At 50.6% G+C, this 10,935-nt stretch overlaps 1 protein-coding gene across 1 annotated transcript in view; it reads right to left on the bottom strand.

Moving 5' to 3' along the window:
* Positions 1–10,636, bottom strand: part of B4GALNT3 (beta-1,4-N-acetyl-galactosaminyl transferase 3) — a gene marked incomplete at its 5' end in the record, with an annotated part of 23,365 nt that extends 12,729 nt beyond the window's left edge. Inside the window, 6 exons of the mRNA XM_010143602.1 lie at positions 190–257; positions 622–722; positions 1,614–1,704; positions 2,308–2,403; positions 9,789–9,866; positions 10,533–10,636. Coding sequence (XP_010141904.1) covers positions 190–257; positions 622–722; positions 1,614–1,704; positions 2,308–2,403; positions 9,789–9,866; positions 10,533–10,636 — 538 coding nt within the window. The remainder of the gene's footprint in view (positions 1–189; positions 258–621; positions 723–1,613; positions 1,705–2,307; positions 2,404–9,788; positions 9,867–10,532) is intronic.
* Between the last annotated feature and the right edge of the window lie 299 nt (positions 10,637–10,935).

Below are 10,935 nucleotides of genomic sequence, written 5' to 3'. Positions count from 1 at the left end.
AGTAAATCAGCAAAGCAACTCTCACAGGTGTGGATGTGTCACTTCAGCTTTGACGAGACCCCAAAGTAATCCCTTTCTCTATATTGCTGAATTCTTCGGAACGAGGTCGAGTTCTTTTGCCTTGTGTTTGTGATTTCCCAGCCATGTGCAGAGAGAGGTGGCTGGGAGCGAGGGGCTCTGCTCACTCACCTCACTATCCTTGACTGCTGGCTGTGAAATTTCCCAAACTCCCCTGGCGCAGTCCACTCCTTCCCTGTCTGTGAAGAGACAGAAAATGCTCTAGTTAAGATGAGTTTCTTTCCTGGTTACTGTGCTGGGAATGAAGAGGACAGAATATTGAGCTACTCCTCCTGATAAGTAGTCTGTGAGACCCATAACCTGTGGACAGATTTAAATCCCTTAATCCTGAACATGGGGCTCCCAACAGCACTCCCAATACGTAACTGGCTTAAAGTACGTCGTGTCATACCCATCTGGCATCTGTGGTGGTGGTGGTGAGTGTAGTAGGGCAGGAAAAGAAACTTGAGTAGTCCAAGGAAGTATGTAAGGCAGGAAGGCCTCCATCCCCGTTAAAGAAACATTAAAGCCTTGACAGAAGCAGCCATGCAGCATGCACTGTACCTTGCCTACACTGGCCAGCAGCTGGAGACCAGAGGTCTTTTCATCTGGACTCAGCCAGAACTCAGCATTGTCATCCGCAGCAATGGCAAACTGAAACTCCCCTGTCAAGAGATGGAGGGAGTAAGTAGGACTTTGGGTAAGGGCTTGTGCACAGAAAGGATTCTGCATCTCTAAAATGCTGTCTTCACCCTTTTTCCTTGAGTACGGTGAGACCGTACCTTCCCTTTTGATATTACCACCCCTGCCTCTTTGAACCTCTCTGAATTCTCTAACTCTGCTTTGATTGAAAACAAAAAACTTTACAGATGCAACTGGTTCACTATCTCTCCTGCATCAGCTTCACCTGACACGGAACCTGGAAAGCTAAGAAGTCCGTGCAAAGTCTCCCTGACTCCCCTTTTGTTTCCAGAGCAAATTTTTATGTGAGAAGCTGTTTTTGGGTGGAGGAATGTACACACAGAGCCACGAAGGGACACAGAGGTGCCTGAGTCTCACTGTTCTGGCCAGGTTTACAGGGATGATTGTCGAGGACCGGGACACGTGCGTAAGTACTAGCAGGCTGTTCCAGGCAGAAGCATGCAGCTGGATGACACAGATGTCAGCTGCTGTCAGATGGTATTCATGCTCTTGGGGAGCAGCAGGAACACAAATGATGTCACGTACAGTCCTGTGCATGTGAGGGAGGGAGGAAAAGCTCCGGGATTGTTTGTGCTCACGTACACGCCATGGGGCTGTGCATTCACAACAGCATTGGTTTTATCTAGCACTTCCCATCTGTTTTCTTCTGTGCTTTTCTTTTCCAACCTACAGGGAAGGCAGATGCGGTTCACCCATGCCAAGGCTACAGACAGTCACGCACAGTTAGCTGGGCCCATGAGGGACCTGGCATTCAGCTTGCTGGGGTGAGGACACCAGAGTTCAGCATGGGGAGGGAACGGCAGGGCACATGAGAAGAAATGTGAGTGGCAGCACAGCAGCCTCAGAGCCCTCACCATCGGTGAAAGGATGCAGGTAGCCAAATATTCGGAGGCCATAGTTGGTCCATTTTGGGGACACAGCCAGCTTCTTCAGCATAGTTCGCGTCTGCAGTGTAAAAAGAAAATTAATAAAAACAATCAGACGTGGTAGGAACAAGGAGGGGATGCAAAACCCCCGGGACAAGTGGGCAGAGAGAAGTATGAGGTTTGGTCTGGGAGGAGAATGGGCTATGTGCGTGATTGAGGCAGTGGGAAAAAGCAGGCCAGATGTGAGAGGAACTGGAGCAAGCTCTGCAGAGGGGAGAGCTGCACAGGGAAGGCCATCGAGATGCTGGGGATGGGACACGGCATTTTCTAGCCGCTTAGAGGGAGAGCACCAAACACAGGGCTCCTTCACCCTGTGTCCAAGGCCTGGCAGGCCAGTATAGCTAAACTGAACACCCACCATGCAGCAGAAAACCACTTAATATGATCGTTGATAGGAGAATAATGGCTAATGTTACTTCATATGAGATGGTTTGTGCTACAGCTCGTAAGGCTCCGATGAGGGCGTATTTTGAGTTTGATGCTCAACCTGATCATAGTGTGGAATATACTGCCAGGCTTGTGATGGACAGGGATGGGGACAGGGTGCAAAGGGAACAGGGGCAATCCAGATGGGAAGCAGAACAAGGAAGCATGGGACAGAAGGTGTCACCGTCTTACTCACGTGGGGGAAGAGGGGGAAGTGGAGGTTTTTCCTGAGCTGTTCAGTGGAGCTGCCGCACCAGTCCTCGAACACATGCAGATTGGCCTGTCCCTGGAACTGGGGGGCAGAAGTGGGGCACCATGACTTGCTGCATCCCTCACCTGCATCCCTCCCCTGTCCTGCCAACCTCGCCAACTGCTGCTCAACCCAGCACTGGGGAGAGCACTGCACTTTGAGAGCAAAGAAAGATGCCGCTGCTGTGAGGGGCTGGTCTGCAGGAGCCATGGGTCCACACCCTTGTTTCTCATCACATGAGGGTTTGGGGTTGGGCCAGGTGGCAGTATGAACAGCACCAGGGAACTGTGATAATGCCTGGGACATCTCCATGAAGTGGCTGGGGTTCACTTCATTTTGCTTCATCAAGGAGATGTTTAACCAGAGGACTGTGCTCTAAGGCTACGGTGTGGGACATGCTGTAGCATGGCAGCAGCCCTCCATTATCCAGCAAGTACAGCATAGGGTCTTACGTTCTCTAAGAAGGTATTTTGGGATTTTCTCACTATTTTAGAGCTATCTTCCTGACCCAAGAGGGGATACCCTAGGGAGGGGAGATGGCAGATCCCCTTCTTGAAACATATCTGCAAGGTGAAGCTTGTGAACAATGATGGGGACAAGGAAATGGAGGCTCAGCAGTGCGAGGAGCAGCAGCACAGGCAGTCAATTGTCAGCATGGCCTCCATGTACCCACAGAGACACAAAACCACTGCGAGAGGTGGCAGTCCCTTCCTGGACAGCATAGGAGTGTATGCAGTTTTCGTATGGGTAGCTGTCCCTGCTACCCAGCTGGCCCTGCCGGGAGAGGCTGTTAATGCCTGATGGAGACTTAGAGCACAGCTTTGCTAGGAAAAGCCTGCTGGTCACTGTGGGTTTTCGGCGATACGCTCCTCAAGGGATAGATTTTTCTTTTCTCTTTGTCAGAGCCATTCAGAAGAGAGAAGCTGGCTGCCTCCCAGCAAAGTTCAAGCTTTCTGCCTGCAGCCAGTGGAGCTGGACACCGAAATCCTCTGTGCAGGACTGGCATCCAACAGCAGAGAATAAATAATCTGGAGACTGTAGAAGCTACCTTAGATGGGGAAATGTGCAAGTAAGAATAGGTTGCCTCGGGACCAGGGAGGTTTTACCGTGGCTGTCTTGTCTATATAAGGCCTGTGTGAGCAGGGCTGGGGAAACCGCCTGAACAGCACCCAAATGTCTACAGATGGCAGCAAATTCTTAGTTTTCACTGGGGAATCTCTAGCAGGGCTAAACCACCGCAGCTGAGGAGGTCCCAACCTTTCCGTGCACTCCTGGCAGAGAAACTGCTTCACACAGTTATTTTTCCCAGGGTAGCAGGTTGGTGTTTCATTTTGTAATAAACCGTGGCTTGAAGGACGCAGAGCAGACTTGGCCTGGCACCAGCTTATGCAGTCATGCTCCTTGTGAGCTGGGGGCTTTAGTCATGCAAGTGAAAACCATCTCTGTGTGCCAGGCAAAACACGTTCACAAGCATTGCTGTTCTTGAGTGGTCTCTCGTCAGCCCTCTCTCACCGGTGTCTGCGCTACCAGGGCTTGATTGATGTCTGCAAGCCCACGCTGTCTTCCACTACCATCTCCTCTTTCTTCCTCTGCTGACATCCCTCAGCTTGGCTTCTGCCTATCAGGCAAGGAAAAAAGCAGCAAGACAAAGTGGATGTAATTCCCCTGAGTGATGCTGCACAAAATCAGCGGAACTACACAAAGGGCTTGGGGCAATGGATGCAGCCAAGAGAATCCTGGGACACTTGTGATACAAATAAATCACGGCAAGTGTGACAAACACTGAATTGGAACATAATTGCTGAGCAGTCCCATGCCCCTTGGCCAAACCCAGGTTCACACCCAAGGGTCTTAACGCTATTTTTCTCAGCCAAATTAAATACAGACAAGTGCTGTTTCTTGTGGAATGTGAAGTGAACAGGCTGGGTTCCCACAGTGAGTCACTGATGGAAACCGAGTCTCACAGCAGTCTGCTGCTGCCCACAAGTGATGCCGGTTTTTCTTCTTGGAGCATTGTTCGCACGCTGCAGATAGCAGGCTCAGATCTCTACCAAATCTAGCACAACACTCCCACGCTGTGGAGAGGCTGGCACTGCAGTCCCTTCCTGGCAAAGGCAGACCCAGGGGCTGCTCCCGAGGCTCAGGGCTGCAATGGAGCCGAGCTGGTTTTGGCATCACGTAGCCTAAATGACAAAACAGAGATTCATCATCTTTATGAGGGAAGTCCCAAAAGAGCAGCTAGACTTGCTCAAATGTTTGCAGAGGAAACTTGGACCAGTCCCATTCTAATAGAATACTTTACTGCAGACCTTGCCAGTATTAGGCAGAGGGTAGCCTACTAAAAAGTAAGGCAGACACCACTGTACTAGATGCCCCATCAGTGCTGTAAGAGATGGTCCTTGAGGTTTCGAGCCTGACACCCGTGTTTCCAAAGTCTTTACAAAACCACTGGAGAGGAGATTCTGCCAAAAGCTAATGAGATCGCTTTACTTTCCTGAGTTTACAGCTATTAGAAATAATTAACTGGTAAACAATAAGCATTTCTTTCTTGCAGGTTCAGAGTCTTTTCTAAAGCAACAGATTTTCTCCTGAACTACAGCAGTCTACCTCACTCTCTGCCTCCTCTGAAAGAGAAAAGAAAAACACTGTTGACAGATAAGTGCTGGCTGCCCAAAGCGCTGCTCTGGGACTGAAAACTGAGCTAGGCTTTAATTTTAGGCCCCCTCAAGTCATCAGTGCAGCAGCTGTTTTGAAACCCTATCACCTCTGTCCCTCCAACGCAACTCATGGCTGCCCATTGCAGGCAGCTGAGAAATTCCTCTGTTTGCTATCAGGGTCTTCTTTGGAACACGCAGTAAAAATCTCCTGCTTGCAAATTGCAGCAATAGGTAAATGGCACCATCATTCCCAATTCATTTACACAGCTCCTGAGAAATGTTGGCAGACTTTCTAAAACATGGCTACTGAGTTTGACTTTCCAGCTTGGAAGCACCTGGCTCTGGTTTTCAAAGGACTGGAAATTTAGGACCTGGTAAGCCACAAGTTCTCTTCTCCCCTTAAAAACATCTGCTTTGAAAATTTTGGATCAACTCATTTGGCCAGAACCAGGAGTAGAAGACCAGAGCCTGGGCTTTCAATGGGAGCTGGTATTACATGGTCTGTGCCTTCCCGGTTAGAGGGCTCCTCCTGCTACTTGGCTTCCTCCCAGTCCCAACCCCACCTCCCAGCTGCTTATCTCCACCCTGCTGAAACAGTAGCACTGCAAGAAACCAGCTCAGATCCAAAACGGGCACCGGTCATATATGAAGGGCACCATCGCGAGGAAGCCCAGGAGCACGGGTGCAAGAACTATTCTTCTCAGGGAGGTCTGGGAAGGCTGATACCCTCCTGAGCACAATGCCGTGGGCACAAAAAGACAGCGCTGCTTGGGAGAAGGGAGAGCTGAACCTCAACAAGCTCAGGGAGGCAAGAGCTGAGACAGGACCTTGCTTTGGTGCTGACGCAGCAGCCTCTGTGGCTTTGGGAGTGCAGCTGGGCTCCGAGCCCCAGCGCTGACCCTTCCCACTGAGTGTGCTGAATTAACACCCATCTGCAGCCCTGGCTTTGAATGAAGACATGGAATTGGTATTTCGGCTTCCTTGTAGAGAGGAATTTTAGATTATTAGCCCTCCTAGGGAAATAGACCGTAAAGGAGGATCAGGCACACAGAAAGCACAGACCTCTCTTCCTAGCACAAATCTTACTATGTCAAAAGTGCCCAGGGAGGTGGCACCACACACCCAGCCACTCCAGGTGAGCAAGGAGCCCCAGGGAAGAAAGGTGAAGCAGCAGCAGAGGATGGAGCAAGCAGCAAAGCTGGGAAAATTGACACGACCTGCTGCACTGTAACTGGAGCAGGATGGAGAAGAGAGGTCTTTCCTAATTAAATCTCAGGTGGTTTTGGCATCATGGAGGCAAATCAGCTGCGTAGCTGCATGCAGCCTAGGGAATGTGCAGTGCTGGGGTTGATAAACAGGGCACAGAGAGGGCCTGAGACAGGGAAGAAAGGCAACATTGTGCTGCCAACTGGAAACTCCTGAGTTTATAAGACTCTTTTGTCTTCACAGAGCGGCTGCAGCCCCTCCTCCTGCCTGGCCCAGCTTCCCTGACATGGATGACATTCAGCAGCCAGCAGCTGGGCTTCGGTGCAAGCTCTGCTGTGCCGGGCATTTGTGGGAATCCATCAAGACAAGTTAGCAACAAAGCCCCCCTGTCCACAGAACCCTGACACCTGACGGGCGTGAGCGGGAGAGGAAAGGATGTAAGCAGGGACAGAGCAAGCAGCAAGAGCTTTGAGTTTTAGTCCTCTAAGAAAAGGAAGCTTCCTCTTAGGGCAGGTTTGGTGGACGGAGGATGCTCTAGCACAACACTTTGGTTTCATGCAGTGCTTATGCACCTATACACCTCACGTCTCCCTCCGGCAAGAAGGAAGTCCTAAGGCTGCGTAGACATGAAGGGGGAGGAAAAGTTTTAAATGCCCCCCAGCGTTGCCCAGACCTTTCTTCTCTCAGAGCTGAACCAAGACTTTTGCAGAGGTAAATGAGAACAATCGGGCTAACCAGGAGCACTTCTGAATATCCTTCCCCCACGCCTATGCCAGTGTCAAACAGTGACACTCATGGCCCCACAGCGCAGGTTCACCCTGGCAATAGCCAGGCACTTTTCTGAAATAATGACACAAAACACCCCACACCTCTCCAGCCTGAGGAGGCAATGAATGATGCTTGGAGCTGGAAAACTGCTCTGGTACCTAGAAGGGTTAGTGAGAGTAGAGATCATGTGCACAGGCATCTTGAGGACCCCAGGAATGAGGCTGAACCCTGCCTTCCCCGATACGTAGGGTATAATTTGATTAGGGATTTCCTACGCACACACTTCCCCCACAACATTATGCAAGGCTGAAGACTTAAACAGCTGATTTCACCTCCTGAAACCAAAAGGAAAATTGAAACCTGTCCTTTTTCAGCTCTGCTGGCTGCCAGCTCACCCTCCAACCCTGTTAATTATTTATGTTTGTCAGGAATATATCTCACTATTCAAACTCAGCCCAGCTCCCTGACCTGTGGGAGGCAACCTGCTGCCCCTCGCCCCAGGAATCAGGCTGCAATTAAGTTCTTAGAGATGCTGCAGGGAAGACGTAATGGGATCATAGACCCTGGGTAATTAATTCAGGCAGAGTTACAAAAAAACTTAATCTCCAGGCCAGAAGACATTTCAGCCAGTGGTTAAGGGGGCAGCAAACAGCTCTATAGAGAGCTGTGCCTGTTGATCCATCTGCTGCTGGTACTGGTGAACTCCTGGCCTCTGTTTGCAGTCAGGGTGGCTCTGCTGACCCCCTGGGCACGGGCAGTGCTGCACCATGGGGAGGAAATTTTGCCTTATAGAGACAAAAAGAAAACTGGTGAAGGAGGCGAGTGCTTTACAGGAGCAGTGTTAGAGAGCCAGGCTGATGGGGGAGAACAGCAGGGTGGGTGTGTGGGGCAAGGCCACCTAAACCAGCTTCCCACTTTGGCATCTCTAACACGCTGGGACTCAAAAGTCTTCTTGTGGTGCATATGCCACACACCACCCACACGGGGCACAGCCAGGAACTCAGACACTCATCTCAGCTGGTCTGAGGCAACCCTGCTACTGGGCAGAGCGGGCAGAGCTCTCCTCCTCCAGTGGGAGTAGCGCAGGACAAGGCAGGAGGCATGCAGCACCTTTCCAGGCTGGGGCCATCCTGCACAGCACACCTCAAGTTCTGCCCCTTTCCCTGGCCAGAAAATCTCTCCCCTCTCTCTCCTCTTGGCAGCACCACATCGGGGTGGCAGGTTTGCAGGCTGGTGTGTGCTCTGCCCAGCGCTGCAGCCTGCAAGGGTATGAAGTCACCCCACCAGCAAAGCAGAGGTCTTTGCAGATCAGCCCTGTGCTGAACACATCTTTTCCCAAGAAAAGGGCACATATCCTCCCTTGCATTTCTAATCCAGTAAAGGCTCATTGCACACCACAGCCGGCAGGTTTCAAGACTAACGTGGTTTTGAGAAACCACCAGGGAGCAGATCAGAGACGTTGGGCAAAGTCTCAGAGAAGCTGGGGGATGCCATGCAGAGCCTGTATTGCCCAATGCCGTGGGAGAGGGGAGCAATAAGCGCTCCACGTCATCCCTGTGCACAGCAGCAGCCCTGGCCCTGACATCCTGCTGGCTCTCTGCCAGCAGCTGCTCATTTGGGAGGCAACTCTGTCCATGCTCTGCCTGCAAGGCCCCGCAGCTGGAGGAAACCCCCAGGCTCTGGCTGGGACTGACACATCTGTGCCCATGCTCTGCCTGCAAGGCCCCGCAGCTGGAGGAAACCCCCAGGCTCTGGCTGGGACTGACACTTGCCAGAGCCAGTGCAGCAGAACAGATTAATGGTCTGGTCTGATTTTGGGCACGCTGCTCATTTGGGAGGCAACTCTGTCCATGCTCTGCCTGCAAGGCCCCGCAGCTGGAGGAAACCCCCAGGCTCTGGCTGGGACTGACACTTGCCAGAGCCAGTGCAGCAGAACAGATTAATGGTCTGGTCTGATTTTGGGCACTGACGGGTGACTGGTGCTGGCTTCTTCCAGGAAAGCTTTAACTCATGCTGCAGGGACCTAAACTACTCAGTACAATGGCTGGAGGGAGGCGCTTTCCCTCCTGGCCAGAGCGCGGGGACCAGCAGCTTGCTCCCTCCCCAGGGGAGCTGCAGAGGCCTTTCTAATTTGTGCAGGTCTCTAATCACCTTGAGGAATTTAGTGAGCTGACTCCATTAGGTAAATGGCCCCCGGCCCCTAGTGTCTCTCTCATTATCAGCAGGCTGCATTGCTCCCTTATCTGAAGAGGAATGGTGAGATAAGGGAACGGGTGGAAGGAAAAAAGGAGGCATGAAGGAAACAAAGGGAGTGTTTTGCCCAGTCTTCAAGGGTCATCAGAGAAGGTTTCTGTTTATCAGAAGTGTCACTGAAGCGGAGAAATCTCTATGTACGGCACACAGGGGTTGGATCAAGCAGATGCCAGAGCAAGAGCAGAGTGTGACACTTCTGCCGTGCCACAGTTGTGTATTTGCTTGTTGAATCCTTGGCCCTGTGCTCTCCCAGCCCTGAATATACTTCACTTTTCAGGAGGGTAGCAGGCTGCCTGCTCTCAGGGAACTCTGGGTGGGTGCTTGGTGACTTGATAGCTGGTGGAGGACAAATTATCAGGCATTTAGACCCTCCTATCTTTCCAGATGATTACTTAGGTCTCTAAGTATCATTAAGCCAGGAAGGGGTGATAGGGAATAGAGTGCTAGTGAAGAAAATGAATTTCCTGCCTTCCGTTCTCCTTCTTGTTGCACAGGTCTCTAACTACACCTCCCTCATGCAAAACGATGAGGAAAGGCACCCACCTCTGGCATCCATAAGACAGGGTTGTCCACAGCTGCATAATTTGAGTTATTCTTTCCACCTCTTTGCAGCTCTTCGTTCTGAAATACAAGTAGAGGAAAGTCAAAATATAACCTGATAAATGACCTGGCACAGACACCTACACAAGAAGGCTCAGACCTAGTCACAAGGACATGTGAGAAAAGCAAAAAAAACAAGTTCCCAAGCTCCTTTTCCAAAGGACAGACCAGCTGTCATGGCCATAGCAGGGTGAAAACGCTCCCTTGCTGTTTTGACAGGAAATTTCCATGGTGAACTACCGAGGGGAAAGGATACCAGCACTTTATAACTGCTTGCTAGCACAGAGTTACAACTTAGGCCATTCTCCTCCTCTTTTTTTTTTCCCCCCAACCTTGTTACAAAAAGGTCCAAGCAATAGTTCTTCCAACACTTCCTTTAGGCAACAGTACTGCGATGTGCTTCACTAGAGAGCTAAAAACTCTCTTCTGACCTTTCATTTCTGCTTCCATTTTGCTTAGTGGTACCTTCCTGTGCCAGATACCCAGCCAGCTTCAGCCCACCACTGCGACTTAATACATCTAAAATAATTTAATTGACTACACTGGAGTCATTGTACACACACATTACTGTGAGCCAGCTCAGATTTGGCCCTGTGGCACGCTCTCTTTCCTGTCTCTTGCGGTCACAGCATCAGAAAGGAGGATCTGCCCGTCTAAATGTTCAGAAGACATCCCAAGCCTCCTCACCTGGTGTTCCAGCTTCTGTGAATAGTAAAACTGAAGGCTTGGACCGGCACCTGGGACATTCGTGTCTGCCAGAGCTTTAGCCAGCTCCCTCCAGCTTTCGTATCCTGTGCAGAGGAAACAGAAAGAGATGTCAGAATACAGGCTTAAAAACCACAGAAGCTGCAGTAGTTACCAGAATAAACTGGTCCTTTACAAGGCTCAGAGACCTCTAAAACCCTGGAATGGTCCAGCAGAGACCAAGAATTGTTTATGTTACTTGGAGTTGGCATACTTGAGAGAGAAATTGCCTTTGTCTTCCTTAAAAGCTCTACCCTCTTTACTAATTTTTAATATTAAAGATTCATCATAGTTCTAAAATAGTGATTTTATTAATCATCAAAGGTCCAGGAACCTCTTTGTAGAC

The sequence above is a fragment of the Buceros rhinoceros genome, unplaced genomic scaffold, assembly GCF_000710305.1.
Source record: "Buceros rhinoceros silvestris isolate BGI_N320 unplaced genomic scaffold, ASM71030v1 scaffold4909, whole genome shotgun sequence".
Taxonomy (NCBI): domain Eukaryota; kingdom Metazoa; phylum Chordata; class Aves; order Bucerotiformes; family Bucerotidae; genus Buceros; species Buceros rhinoceros.
This window is presented reverse-complemented; position numbering and strand designations above follow the sequence as displayed.